Consider the following 15,369-nt stretch of genomic DNA (forward strand, 5'->3'; position numbering starts at 1 on the left):
CCGTTTCATTTCATCCGACCCTTCCACTGGAGCGCATCTTGGGAACACCGAATACAAACTTAAAAAAATACATAAGTTTTAATTTCTCGTTAGCTTAGAATGACACTTCGCCGTTTACCTTGGTCCGTAAGAGTCTTCCGAAGCCAGACCCACCGCCATTATAGAAAAGATGCCACTAAGAAAGCCCGGTAATCCATGTAGATTGTGAACACCACAAGTGTCGTGGAGCTTTAGTTTATCGAACAGTTTACCCTTCAACAAAAATATGCTTCCTATTGCTATTTTCTGGAACCAAACCCTTGAATTCTGTTCTGGATCACCTGAAGGATTCTGTATCCAAGAGAGGACACCAATCCCACCAAGGTCCCGGCAAGGAACGCTCCATATGGGTTGATCATCAAATCAGCAATGGCGCCCACAGCCACACCCCCTGATAAGGTGGCGTTTTGAATGTCAACCATGTCCAAACGTTTTCCTCTAATGATATTATTATCTTAGCAATGTTCTAACTTAATGCCATGGCCGATGTAGTACATTTCTGAACTTACTCGCCAAAAAATGCTGACACTACAAAAGTGATCATGGTAGATGCTATCAAGGAGATGTAAGTGTTGATATATGCCCGATGCAATGCATCATGTGAGGCCAGAACAGCGTTGAAGCTCGGCCAATACACCCAAAGGATCACCGTCCCCAGCATGGCAAAGAGATCAGTCGTGGCCGTGGAACCTTCCCGACGCTCGGACTTGGCCACATCTCGTTTCCTGGCCATCAGACTAACGGCCAACCCAAAGTAAGCTCCAAATGTGTGGATAAAAATGGCGCCTCCAACATCGACGGCCCCGAGGACGATGTATCCAAGGTAAGCGTTCAAGACGAACAAGGCCCCTTCGATCAAGCACATGGTGATTAATTGCAATGGGTTGAGCTTGCCCAAAACTGCCCCAAAGGAGATCAGGACGGCCGCTGCGGCTAAACCTCCTTCTAGAATGCTAAAATAATCTGCTTCTTAGTCTTTGTACTTTGATTTGAAGGGAAGCTGAACTCTTACTGGATGTAAGATATTTTGATGGTAAAATGGTCGTCCATGTGAAGAAACCCTTGAACGAGTATTGCCCATTCGGTGACGAGGACAGTGATCATCATGGTAAAGCCGATAGCTGAGAATCCGTAGCGTTTTAGGAAAGTCATCAGAAACCCGAATCCAGCAAACAGCATCATGTGAATGTCCACGATCACTGAAAATGTAGACCAATTATGAAAGGAAACTCTTTCAGCAAATCAGGAGCATTTTATTTTCCTTATTTCATTTAAAAGGTTTTTTTATTTACTTTTTTTTATATTTGAAGTTTAACTTGAGTTTGGGATGCCATTTGCACTTGAAGTGAGTACTAGATGCTAAAATTACGCTGACTCTGCATTTGCAGCTCGCACTGTTTTAAGGGTCGTTTTTCCTTGTCTATACCATGCAGCAAACTATTTATTATTACCGTTTATTGCGATGTATCGACATCAAATTCGTTATAGAATTTTAGTTGTTGTTGTTATGGGTGTAAATAAGTTTGTCAAAGTCGGTAGCGGCCAGTATTCGTCGAGAGTTATTGAAATTCTCTGTCAGTACAGAGATCTCTGTGGTCAGAGTCAAGAACTCTCAATATTGGTCTGCTCCTCCAAAACCATAATGGGATCAACCAGCCTTGATTGATATTTGTAATTGTTTATAATCCTGTCAAATTTGCCAACAAATTGATACCGAATCATCTGCACGAACCAACTTCGTGGCATTTTCTGTCATTGACTGATCTTAAGTGGCTAATTTGTATCAAGCACTGCATCAAATTCACCAATTTTCATGCCCGTTCTTACTCGGATATTTTTCGATGGCCTCCTGGAGTTTCTCGTTATGTCCGTTATGTCCTAGTCGATTCGGCGTATGAGTGGCATCCGCAGAGTCGTCATATCGAACCAAGAGAAAGAATAGGATGCCAACCACCACTTGAATGACCAAACACGCCCAAGCAAACTTGGTCTGAGCAATAAACTGACTTTTCCCCATCTTGTGTAGTCAGGAAATTGTGATAGACCCACAATGAAAAGAGGTTCTATCCCAACTAAGACGCGAGCTTCTCTCCTGATTGAGATCGGCGAGAGGGGTGGTGCAAAACATCGTCAATTTTTAACTATTTTCGAGTCATCGCTGGCTAGCATATTTTGTCTCCTCTCGATAATCGGTCTATGGATTAAATACTGTATGACCCTGGTGAGGGTCTATTAGGATCGTTCAAATCCTGTTTTGGCACTTGAAGCTCTTTCCGAGAAACGACAATTAGCCGTGATTGAACACATCAATTTCTATCAACGTTGTGTCATATTTATGAGGAAAATATATAATATATATGCTACATTTTGCTCGAATAATATCTACTCGGCGAGTGATCGTTGAGTGTAAAGTGGTTAAGGTTTGTGGATGATAAAGTCCCACGTGTCCTTCCATTTCAAAGACTTGACTTGGCTTGCACTCATTGGGAAGAATCCGTAGCAGAATGGAGACATCTGGACGAAGACGTAGATCGTGGCCAAGATCCAACAAACCACTCCGATGGCCACTAATCGGGCCAACCATTTCCGTGACACCACATTCCTAAAGCAGAGATTGATTGTGCTTTCAGACCCTTTGTGAGAGGATGATTGCTCGACAAATTTTGTCACTTACATTGCAATTTCGTAGATGTGCACCATTAAAAATGCAGTGAGCATTAATTTAAAGACATAGGCTAGGAGATAATGATGGATGAAGAGGGTTCGATCATAGAAGAGGAATGGTACGAAATGGAATAGATAGCCGGCCATAAGAACCTCACCCACTTCCACAAACTCTTGGAAGACATCTGAAACATCAATATTTCAAGAACACTGCCCTTTCGAATACCTTTTACAGTCTATATCACCTTCAGGAACATCGAAACATAATCGCCGTCGTCGAAGTAGATAAATGATGAGAATGGTACTGTAGGCTAATACTGACAAGGTTCCAGTATACCAGATCATGATATTCCCAATCAAGTGGACTTGAGCCTGAAATGAGCGAAACATCTTTCGCTAGCATTGCCTGCATCAAGGCTTTCAGTAATCTGATCAAATATGGTGTGCTTACATTGGAGTCTTTGGAGATGAAATAGGCAATGCCACGAACTAAAAAGGGCCATTCACCTGGATAGGAAGCGTAGTTGTGATTTTGAACATTATCCTGGTTGGTGATGAGCATCTTCACTTGAAGCTCCCAAAACTTTTGCCAAAACGACAAATATGTTGGAGTTTGCGGTATCAGTTCGGCGTTGAAAAGCTCTCTCTCTAGAGTTCGCTTATCTTCGTCATCTGCAAACGAAGAGGATTCAGATTTCACACTCGCTCATTTCAGTTCTCGCTTAACATTAGACGACTCGTCTTACGTTTGGTGTATCGATGTTCCTCCACATTCCAAATGGTGTCCAATTGATCGTGGTTCTTATCGGCAGCCACTTCGTTCTGATGAAATCCCCATTCGGGATAAAGTCGAGGGGAGAATTTCATGGCCTGATTCGTATTGACGTGAATGAGTCGAATCTGCGACCCAATGGATTGCCAGACTCGCGCGGACTCTTCTCCGGAATTATCCATGTTCACGATCTGCACTTTCCACAAGTTTTCAGAAGCCATGGATATGTTGTAGTCAATGTAGCAGGTGATCTCCTGATTATGGGGAGACATGGGCGCCGCCACGTCGTGGGAATTCAGTGCCCGATGAGTCATTCCGTGCACAAGTTGAATGGTATCGCCGTCCTTGATCGAGTCCAATGGTTCATGGACAGCCAGATCCTCCCGATCCGGGCGTTTGACTATCCACCAATTGTTCACGTCCTTGTAGCTATAGCATGAGACTTGTTGCTGATGAGAGGACCCACGTCCATCATCGTACCGGATAGGGTAAACGTGTTCGTGAGAATGGAGCCAGCAGGTTTTACCGTGGGTGTGTCGCAACGTGATTTGAGAGCCATGAGCGATCACTTTGGGCTGACCGTCGACGATGGAGCTGAGACCGCCTTCTAAACTGGCCTGGAACGCGCTGGTCATCAAAGAATCGTGGACTCCGGCCTTGGTGAGAATGCTCAAGTGGATATAGAATGACCCAACGTACACCAAGATTGGAATCACGCAAATCAAAACGGCTTGGCTGGAGAACTCAAAGAACAATTGCAAGTTCGAAACTTGTTTTAAGGAGAGGCGTTTCCAAAAGCTCCGGAGCAGAAGGAAGCTACACAACCAACATGAATATATCCCAATAAACTTGACCCTGGAGTAAAAGAGAACGTACCATGAATTATTTACCATTGCAATATGGATACTCTCCGCCAACGTATGATCTCACGAGAAAGCTAGTCCCATGTTGACCGAGGTCATCAGGATCCAAAAGCACCAACCCATCGAAAACGGAGCACCGGCAAATCGTCTGAATTTGAGCACGCTCAATATGGCAAAGAGAGCGAACAACATCATCATGGATTCGAGAAGAATGAACCTGGATTGCGCCAAGATTGCCGTGTCCAGGACGACCATGAGAGCCGCCAGGGCTCCGGCCCAGTTCGAGAGACCCATCTCGCCCAAGATCAGATATACCGTGGGAGTGATCAAAGATCCACAGAGTGCAGGAATCAACCGCAGGGTCATCAGAGGAAAGTTTTCCGGATATGGAACTCCAATCTTTTGGAATTCAAAATCTCCTGCAGAAACGACATTCTTAATGCCTGTACAGCTCATTGAAAAAAAGCATGGCTACCCTTACCTTCATATCCCGCAAAATATCCGGCCAAAGCCAGGATCAGTTTCCCCAAAGGCGGATTTGCATCGAAGAAGAAAGTCCCTTTAAGGTATAAGCTTGCATATTTTCCGTAATGCATCTCATCAAAGCTAAAATAAAGAATGATTGATTGGTTGGTTGGTTGGTTGCATTCGTGCCTGCCGTTTTATCCCCGAGAGATATCCTTACACAACGTTTCGTGGAAGATCGAGAAACACTAATCGTGTGATGAGACTGATCAAAAACAAGAACCCAACCATGAAGTCCATTTGCACTGATATAACAAACGGATGGTGAGGCTTCTTCGGTTCACTCCGTTTTGTTTCCCCCGACCTCGTTTTTTTCTTGGAACAAGACTCTTTTGTGATGATGGTCTCCGTGGCCTCATCACCCGATACGTCTCCGTTTTCTTTGGGAGGTGTGCTCGGAACGGAATCGCCATCTCCCTATAATGCAATAAACAAGTGGTTAAAAAACAGGAGAAACTTTTTTTCTGTAGATTCTGCCAAACTCACGTATGATCTCTGTTCCCGGATGTCCAATCGTTCCTTCAATTTTTGCTTCAATTCGAGTGCATCCAAATGCTTCAATGGAGCTTGTTCCACCTCCGATTCCTTGACCTTCTTTTTCCTGGATCTCACTTGAGATCCGCCGTTCACTTCACTTTTCCCGAGTTGAACCATGTTTCAGATTGGTTTTAGATTTAGATTCGTGATTTAAATGACTCGTGTTCACTGAACTGTCCGGCTTATTGGCTTATTGACACAGATTCATTCATACTTTCTCATGAATGGATAAGGTTTATTGGAGATGTCTTTGAAAGATTTTTCACCCTCTACATGGAATTGGACATTCACCTGGGTATCAGCCAAGTAACCAGGCGAGTGTGGAGTTTGGCTGGACTCATCATGGTCCTCCAAAAGCAGCTATCGACATCAACTTCCACCTTATGCCTCTTGACTTCAATCCGTCGTCTTGAGTTTCTCTTTTTTTCCCTCTGAACGTACCAAATCAGATGGAGCAAAGCTGCTATGCGGTGAAGCATGGACGCTTTGGATACATTTTTACCTGTGTGTATGGTTGCTCAAAGGACCAGCAATTGTTAAGTAATGCCAATACAGTCCAGCTGAGTTGGATCTCTTTGCCGGCTCTGCATCAGTTGTTATGAGATACATGATGCTAGTAGTATGATAGGGAAATTGTGACTGTCTGTTCCAAGCCCAAGGGACAATGTTTTGCTGTAGCAGGCGCCATCTGACGATTCGGGTTACTAATTCGTAGTTTTATTTTGGAGTGGTTGTGATTATTAAATGTTTCCTCACGGAATATATGGACTTTGAAGCTAGCAATTGAGATGCGTTTGTTTGAATATATTTCAACATAGTTTTAAGTGTGTTCGAAATATTTCATATATATACATATTTTGGAAATGGAGTATGATTAGCATAAAATCAATATAATAGCGCAATTCAGTGATCATTTTTTTACTAATTAGCGTTCATTCATTGTGTGATTTCAACTTCCGATTATTGTAAGTAAGATCATTCTTAACGACAGTTTGGACACTCTTCATAACTCACGCAACCTTTTGCGACCCCTGATTTCCATTATTTTTGTCAAATATTTACCTGTGTGAAGAAGGTGCAAGCAAAAGATGCATTACTTTTACTTCTATTGAAAATAAACGATCAGTCAATTTTAATCTTCTCAAGCTATCGGCTTTTTTGCCAATTGAACTGGCAAGTGGCCACCAATTGGATTGAAGCTCCTTAGACTTGGAGTCCGTAGCGAAAATTGTAGCAATTCAAAAAAGATAAGTGTCTAAAATCAAAACTTGACGCATATAAAATTATCCTTTTCCAGTTAACATTTTCTGGTCGTTGCACTACACATGGGTGTACACCGTGGTTCCCACTACACTTAAAAAGATTATGCTCAAATGCCAAGGCTTCTGGTTATACCTTATAGAAATTGCCAAGAAATATGATATGCTTTTTCAATGTCCCAAAAATTAATAAAAATGTCCCACTCTTCAGAAGGAAGCAGAAAAAGCAAAAAACAGTTTTTTATATCACTTAAAACTTACTTAAAATAAACAATTAACAACTATGATGTCATATTTGTCAACCGTGAGTTCTTTTATTAGTGATCTTGAAGTTTGAGATTTTTTTATTAACATTTAATGAATAAGTGTTTGCTACGTAGAAAGTAATCCTTGCCAAATTTTGAACATTAAATTGTCAGATGGATCCTTGTAAAATTTCAACAACATGATTGGCTAGTGTAGTTTTCCAAGTTTAAGAAAAGTTATTGGTAATTTCATATTCTGAGTAAGTTTTAAATGCCAACATTTACTAATTCTAAGTTTTAGAGATGAAAGAAGATCATTTATTTTCATATTATCAACGAAGCACATCATTTGCTCTTTTGCAATTACCTAAAGTAAAGTTAGGTCATATTTTGATCTATTTTATTGTAAAATGCAACTTTCAAAGTGTAATAACTCAGCATCTGGTAGATAGATATTGTTAAAATTGGATGTCAGTGCAAAACTAGGAGTACTGACAATATTGTTTGACTAGGTTTTGCACAACAATACTTAAGTGCTGTAATATACTAATATGAGCTACTTTTAAAGATGCTTATTGAGCAAGAATTGTTCCTTTCGTTTCTTCAGCAAAGAAAATGGCAATTAGAAGCCTTGGCATTTTCGCAAGCACCTAATCAGAAATAATAACCACTGTGTGTAGCCAATAAAAGGCATTACAATAACTTGCTAAAATACGTATTTGACGCGCTCCAATGGGTTCCATTTTCAATGATTTATCTAATGAAAGATCAATACCTACAACGCATGCTTCCAAATGTTTTTTGTTGTTCCAAAAGTTTGCATGTTTTACACACTCTACATTAGAAGCAATGTGTAGAATGAATTTTGATCCATCATTTACTTAAACTCGTCCAGCCATCTAGCCACAAATCTGTGATTTCAGGTTGCAAAGCCATCTTTCCATGGAACAACACTCTTCAGTGTGTCGCCGATCTATATCGGTTCGAAGTGGCCTCTTCATGGGTCTTAGTCGTCATTTTCATATAAGAGTTCCAAGCTTGTTCCAAAACGTCCTTAAAACATCGACAGTTGACGTGAGGGCTAGCTAGCTTTTCAATAATATCACAAAGCTTTTTGGAGTGGCAGTCCCTCCAATGAAGGTTTTTTTATTATTTTATTTTGACACGAATACATATTGGCCAACAGTAGGACCTAATACTGAGGCAAGCAGCGCCAGCACATAATACTTACGAGCATAGTACTGTATATGAGGAAGGAATCAAAAACCTAATCATGGCTTTTGTGCAACACGCAAGTTGGATTTCGTGTATTGATTCGAGCCAGGGACCTCGACATCATCCTCGTTGGTCCCCCTTTCATTTACGTATAGGGCATGTATATTTATGTGTTCTACTAGGCCACTTTCTTATGCATGGTTCCAATTCTGATCGTAGTCCTAAAACTGTACGTAATGCCAGATGGCCACGTTGAATAAACGCTTCGGGTTCGTTTTTTCAGCACTCTCAATTAATCTCCCTGACATTAGGGATTGTCCACACTAACATAGGACTTGCTTTCCTCGAAACTGCCCTGCCAGTCGACCAATCAGTCAGTCAGTCCCCTTTGCTTTGAAAGCGGCATCATGAAAAATTCATGCTCAGATCTATTTCAAAATCGATAGTCTTCATGGCATGTCCGCCGGCCACAATCGCTTCTAACATTCAAGTGCCTTCAAAGTAATATGTGCGCACACTCACACATATCCTTCCCTCTTGAACCACGGATGAACAATCTAGAATTTGCCCAGCCAGTAGAACTAGATACTGGGTGGCCGGAAATAACAGCATAGCAATGAATCAGGTTGGCATTCAAAGACGAAGAATAAGATAAATTTTCATGATTAATGAAAAAAAGAGTTTGAAAAAATGTGAATATCACTCGATATCGTGTTCTTTTGCAACCATCACAGCCTCCAAATTTCGACAAATTCTACCCCAGTTGGCACGTGAAGATATCAGGCTATGTGATGGTCTCTCGCCCTGACTTCTATTCTAGACTTATAGTAGTTTCTCTAAATTCATTTTGTCTCTTTTTGACAATCGAAAATATATCAAATTTGTTTTGAAAGAACCTTGACCGGTGGCTAAGGTTCAAATATGTGCCTGAGAAGTTTCTTTATGATAGACTAATCGATTAGTTTTGCAATTTTAATGATCAAATTACCGTCATTTCCGTTCGCCCTGTATTAGTAATAGGGGTGCCGGCAAGGTCCTCCTGTACCAAATACGTCGCGCGGCCGGCCGGAGGGAGGAAGGGACTGAAGGATAAAGACGCAGTAACGGAGGCCATCGAACCGCGAAACGAAGTCTTGTGGCATTTAAAAACCGAGACCACGCAACGGTGCTTGGAGAGATGGCGGGCCATGGAGGAGGTAGGAGGGAAAAAGGTAGTAGCATACGTAGGGTGGCTTGGTTGTTCCTGGTTCTCGTAGTAGGTCTCAGGTGGATCGCCTTGGACAACCCCGTTTGACATTTCCCAGAGGATCGATTCACACGAAACCGCGTTGAAGAAGAGTAGAACTATTGGCCTTTTGTCGCATGAAGTGTCCCTCCCCTTGTATGGAGAAGTAATTTTTAATGGCAACGAAACCAGGTGAGCCGGGTGCAGCAAAGGAAAGGTGTTTCGGCCCATGATTGATGCAATATTAATATGTTGACATGAATAATGTAAACGAGCGGAAGCGGCTGGATATGGTGTTTTCCTACGATCTGCAGTAGTACTAGATGTACCAGTTTCAATGAGTTTGAGAAGGTTTGTCGTCGATTAGTGTGCGGTTGGTAGGTAGTAGACGCTAAATTATGAAAACTCATTGGATCGGCTTGTCCCAACGGCTAATGCCATAACAGGCTGCTTGACATCCAGTACACATAGAAAAAGAACCAAATATTTTTCGAATATGATACCAATCTTAAAGCTAGCTAACAATGGATTTGAAGCCTGGATGTGTCTGTTGTACGGTCCAAATAAAGGCGATGAAGCAATGATACATAATTATACAAGTTGTGTGAATTTTTTCTTTAACAAAACTGGTTGCTTGCGAAATGTTTTTTTTTTCTCGTGCTATTTGTAACCAGGTCTAATTTTAGGCAATTTCTTTTGGGGGCAAATGGCCAATCCTCTAAATGTCAAGGGTGACCTGAACTCGTCCAGTTTTGTAATTCTGACAGGAAAAACAACTTGATCAACACCATATACGAAATGTAGTACGTACGAGTACATGTCAATAGAATGCCCAAATGACCAGCAAAAGACAACTTTTTGAGGTTGGCTCAAAGTCATGGACCGCTCAATCTATGAACCCAAAGGCAAAATATTGCAATCGACTCTCTTATTATATGATTCCTAGACTAGAACCACGAGACTTACTTCTTACATACCCGGCAGACCTTTCAAATAGCCCGAACTAAGTGACGAAGCCCTACTCAAGTTTGCTTTGTAAACTACTTTTGGACACTAATAATGCACAACATTTTGGAAAATTGATGCAGGAGATTACTTTTAGATGAACTAAATGAATTTTGGGAAACCGGAATATAATACTGTCCCAAGAAAATGTGATCTGAACATTGAACCAAATAACTGATTTTGAGTACGTCCTCTTAGAATGGGTCAGTCTTCATGCTTACGAAGTTAGATTCCCATTGTCCGATCCAACATGTGTACCTTGTTTGGTTGTCATATCTCGAAAAAATAACCAATCAACCACTGAGGAAGGAAACCGCAACCACTCTCACGAGAAGCGAGAAGTTTGTTGCGAGTTCTCAAGCGTTGCTGTCCCCACATTCAAATAAATACGGCAAACATCGCAATTCTGAAGCGCTTCATTCATCATTCGATTGTTTCAATTTTGCAGTTGGCACGACGATGGATGAACAAAATGGAACCAAAAGAAAACGTCACGTCATTCCATTTGTGGCTTGCGAGTTATAGTAGTCCATCTTTGAGGGATGCAAACCACGTAGAAGTTCGAAGAGAGACCGGAAAAAACTGACAGATTAACAGAATCGTTTTTTTTTCATGAACGTAATTGGCGGTGCGTGGACTTATAATTAGCTTCATTTACTACCCCCCTCAAGGATTATCGTAGATTTGAAAAAAAATGTACCGAGTGATAAAGCACGACGGACAACACAACCTGCATTCATGATCATATGACAAATTGGAATCATCAAGAAAAAAACACTAACACTGCAGCACCTAGTTGAATTTTATGTTTAGCACGGTAAGTTGAATCCTCAAACAGAATCAAAGGTATGCAAACCAGTCAGCTAGCCAGCCATTGGATCATCCGGACATGTCACAATTGAATTCAGTAACGTTTGTTGTCAAGGTGGTTGGGAATGAGGCCTTCTGCTCTACCATTACAGGGTGTTGCGAAAGTATCGGCCACCTCTAGTTTTTAGGTGTCTTAACTTCTTGAAATGTGCCATGATTTATTAGATAAAACAGAAAAGGGGGCGTCATAAATTCTTATCGTTATTTATCATTGTTATCATTTTTGGTCCGGTTTTTTCAAGGGCTTTTCTAACCACAACAGGGAATGGTACAAATAAAATAAAAGATTATGTTTTGTCTATCTTTTACCTTTCAATCTTTATATGAGATTTGGTCTAACAACGATTTTGAGTTGGCAGACCGAGCTAGTCCTTGAATGTAGGGCTGATCTGGAATTCTATTTAAAAATTTGTCTAAGTCTGACTTGAAAGATGCTACCAGATCAATAAGGCCTACGTAATCCTTATTAACATAAGAAGGAAGCACATCAAACAATGAAGGAGTCCGAAATAGAAGAGAGAGAGGTGGTCCTCGTTGTTCGAACTAGCCTTGCTTTGAATTAATGACTTTTTATATCCGGCTCTCTTAAAAGAAGATTGGTCAAAACTGACGTCTGATGAATTGGACCAACTGGATTGAAGTTCAGCTCGTCACTCTCTGGAAGGCTTAAAATTGTTCCAAATGAGGTCGAATCAGCTTCTGGTACAACGGTGTATAGTTTAATAAAGCCCCTGAATTTTACACAGCTTGAAATTCAATTGGCATTCAAAAATATGGAGGTCTGAAAGACTCGTAAATGCGTCCAGCAAAATCTGGTTCACTTGATGTATTGTTTTCGTTTATTCATTCTAATGATGGCATATCCGATTATGTCAACCAACTTCGGGTGGTACATTTCTTTTGAAATGCCCTATATAGTCCAATGCAGTACATTATTGCTGAAACCACAGTACTTATTGTATGTATGTAGATCAAGTCACTGACTCGCTAATCAATGAACTATTTGTTTGTGTAGAGATATCGCTTACTTGAATACCGTGAAATCTACATAAGTTTTGGTATGCCTGGTTTCAATGTTCAGTTCATGCTTCATGGGACCGAGATGGATTTTGTCCACTTCGGTTTTCATGCTTCTAATCAATGTTTGTTATCGTATTCATTGATTGGAATTTGTATCATTAAAATGTATACGCATGCAGAATGAATGAAGTGGCAGGACAGAAGTCGACTTTTTGACAAGGGTGTTATTGAAAGCATTTTTTGAGATATCGACTGCTAAAGTGGATTTGGAGGGATTGTTCTTGGTTGGATATTCATGTAGAACAGCTGAACGCAGACTTATCAGATGAACCATTGAAATGGTTACCAATTGGTCCATGGTTGAAGGCAAACGTCGTGGGTAGTTGAGAACGCAAACATGTAATAAATATCTCCAAAGTGTATTAAATCTTATCAAGAATTCAAATAACAAATGAATCGTAACGGATGAACCAAATGATCCTAGGGGAAAGCCAGGAACGATGAAAACAGAAAACGAAAACAGAATACTGTACCTGAGGAAAGGGAGGTCAAGCAAGCAAAGAGTAGTTTTGTACTTCAAACACCTGCAATTGCTGAACGAACGAATCTGAAAGTCCATTTTCTTGAAGGTTATCAACATTACATGAAATGATTACAAAATGCTAGGTTAATGGTGTTCAAAGCCTAATGTTTATTGCGGTTGGTATTTAGACCAGATTTTAGGAAAGCCTTGCAGGTACGTACTTTCAAGAAACTGACAGCTTCCTTTGCGGCTCTTTTTTTTTAAACTTTATTTATATGTAACCATTCATTTGAGAGGGAAACAATTGGAAAAGAAGATTTGGATTTTTTACGATAGAAGGACATTTTTTTTGCTGTGGGATGGATAGGACCGTAGGTTTGAGCCTGGTTGGCCCAGATTTACATTTTTTTCCTAAGGAATGCCTCAGATGATTATTGCGAAATCCTGTTCAAATCTCTGTGAACTCAAAGATCATTGCTTCAATAAGCCATGGAATCGACATAGTAATTCAAATTTGAAGCTAACGTTTGCCCTCTTGTGAACCAGCCTTATTTGAAAGATATCTCAATTTCATCGTAAACTTAAACTTAGGCACATAATTTAGTATCGTGAGAAATGGCTTACTCATTTAGGAGGATGTTCAATTGAGCTGAATTACCGGGTGTCCAAATGTTCATATTTGAAAAAGCACAACTAATTCGACTTCAATTTACGCTTACAACTTAGTATCTTAATTCAGTGCTTCAATGACCTTTCTTGCAAAACAGAGATAATCGGAGTCACCCATCAGAAAAGATATTATATGACTTGTATTTTTGCCCAGTCAGTATCATCTTTAAACATCGATCCATTTTGTTGCGGGATTTCAGATTGAATAATTAATTTTCATTGTTGTCACCGATAAATCACGAAGTGGTTGGGGTCCGTTTTGCTTGATTGGTCGGGCTTTATGACATGTTTAATGTTGTATGGATCTTGTGCCAAAAGTGGAGTCATTTTACAATTGTGATCGATGGCTAGACTGGCTATTGAACAATCCATGGTTCGTGAAGGTTTCTCTATTTGCAACAAACGCTTGAGGACCTCGGGCGGAAACGCTCATGATTCGCTAATTCGCTTCGAGCTTGCTGAGCCTCTTTGTTTTACCTTGAATGTACTTTAAAGTGTATCATTTCAAATCAAAGTAATCTAGGGCTCATGATGTATCTCCCTTTGTTTCGAAGGTGTGTTGCTTAAAAGTTATCTTTTACATGGGTCCTTTTCTATACGACATGGTCTGAATGTAGTTCCGATTATGATTACAATGAAGAAAAAAAAAACGATTATTCCATCTTTCTTTATTTTTAACCATTTTCTTAATACAAAGACTTTTATTTGCAAAATAAAGCTGATACAGTGATAGATTGAAATTATTTTTCATGACTGCTCAACAATTTGAATTGTCTGAACTTTATTGTACTACAACTTTTAAATAAAACGTCGTTGGTCCAGTATTTATAGGTTGGTTCTGAATTTCAGCTTTGATTGACAACCCACGAACTTCTAGAAATATGGATTGTGAACGAGCTTCCCGTCAAATCAGCTTGTTCTTGGTCATGGCAACTCTGAGCAACTTTTAGAACTAAGGTAACAAAATAAGAAGCGTAAATCTCTTCAATTAAAGGCAGCTTATCGTTACATCATTTTCTTGTAAAGTGGTTCGTTTCAAAGTTATCTTGTCAAAAGCTTATGTAGCTGACCATGAGTAGGCAGAAAATTCGAGTTTTATGTATTGTTTACCACATAACTTTGAGCTTGTCTCCTAAGTTCCCTAAGCATAGGTTTGGCCTTGAAATTGGCCAAGCTCATCTATTCAACTAGATCTTGTGGTCGTATCGAGAGGTTATTTGGCATAAAGTAAACAGTTTATGAGATAGGAATTTTATGCTTCCGTTCTTAGTCCCCATCTCTAGAAGTCCGTGGATTACCAACCCTATTTGTCAGGTTGTTTTGATGATCGTCACTTAACACATCCATAATTTTTCGTAAACTGAGTTCAAATGCTTCAAATACGTAGGTGCCAAATTGTTCCCATAAAAAATGAACAGGAGCCATGAACAGCAATTACTGTTTTTTTGTCTTTGTACTCACTAGGAAAGATAAACCTGGGTTAATAATTATGAATGAATTGCAAAGATGACGCTCCTCTATTCTTTTTAACCATAATTCTATTTGAACGACCACAATTGGTAGATTGTGGAATGATTCTGCCAGGACGTTAGTTAAGAAAGAGTTGTCGTTGTATAAGCACTTTTTATACAATATTGGCCCAATGGAGAGTGAGTAACAAGTATTCACTGAAATTGCGACGCAAAAGCCTCTCCTTGGGCAACACCTTTTCTTTGAGGCTTGTATAGCTCTCAGCTCTTCTGTCGGCTTGAAGTTTGAGCAAACGGAAGTCCTTGTTTTTTGTTATATAGGCAAAATGATAGCATCTTCGAAATACCTTCCCCAATTTTCTTTTGAACTTTAGATTAAATGAAACGCTTGCCACAACCAACAACTTAATCATCCATCCAGAACACCGTTCGCGGTTTAAAGGGGCAGTAGGAATGCTCTCAACGGAAT

The 15,369-nt window shown here is 40.2% G+C and overlaps 2 protein-coding genes across 2 annotated transcripts in view; both read right to left on the reverse strand.

The window, feature by feature from the left end:
* LOC131888318 (ammonium transporter Rh type B-like) overlaps nt 1–2,153 on the reverse strand; it is a 3,692-nt gene extending 1,539 nt beyond the window's left edge. Inside the window, exons 1-5 of the mRNA XM_059237152.1 lie at nt 1,867–2,153; nt 1,052–1,238; nt 549–992; nt 321–477; nt 119–252 (exon numbers count right to left, since the gene is read on the reverse strand). Of these exons, the coding sequence (XP_059093135.1) occupies nt 119–252; nt 321–477; nt 549–992; nt 1,052–1,238; nt 1,867–2,056 (1,112 nt within the window). The 5' untranslated portion in view covers nt 2,057–2,153. The remainder of the gene's footprint in view (nt 1–118; nt 253–320; nt 478–548; nt 993–1,051; nt 1,239–1,866) is intronic.
* Nucleotides 2,154–2,353: 200 nt separating this feature from the next.
* On the reverse strand, nt 2,354–5,883 carry LOC131888317 (protein O-mannosyltransferase 1-like). The gene is made up of 9 exons (XM_059237151.1): nt 5,350–5,883; nt 5,024–5,280; nt 4,820–4,944; nt 4,406–4,757; nt 3,450–4,330; nt 3,155–3,375; nt 2,949–3,075; nt 2,714–2,888; nt 2,354–2,641 (listed from the first exon to the last, which is right to left on the reverse strand). Exons 1-9 carry the CDS (start codon nt 5,515–5,517, stop codon nt 2,455–2,457), a joined length of 2,493 nt encoding a protein of 830 aa, XP_059093134.1. The 5' UTR covers nt 5,518–5,883; the 3' UTR covers nt 2,354–2,454.
* Between the last annotated feature and the right edge of the window lie 9,486 nt (nt 5,884–15,369).

Source organism: Tigriopus californicus, chromosome 10, assembly GCF_007210705.1.
Source record: "Tigriopus californicus strain San Diego chromosome 10, Tcal_SD_v2.1, whole genome shotgun sequence".
Classification (NCBI taxonomy): Eukaryota; Metazoa; Arthropoda; class Copepoda; order Harpacticoida; family Harpacticidae; genus Tigriopus; species Tigriopus californicus.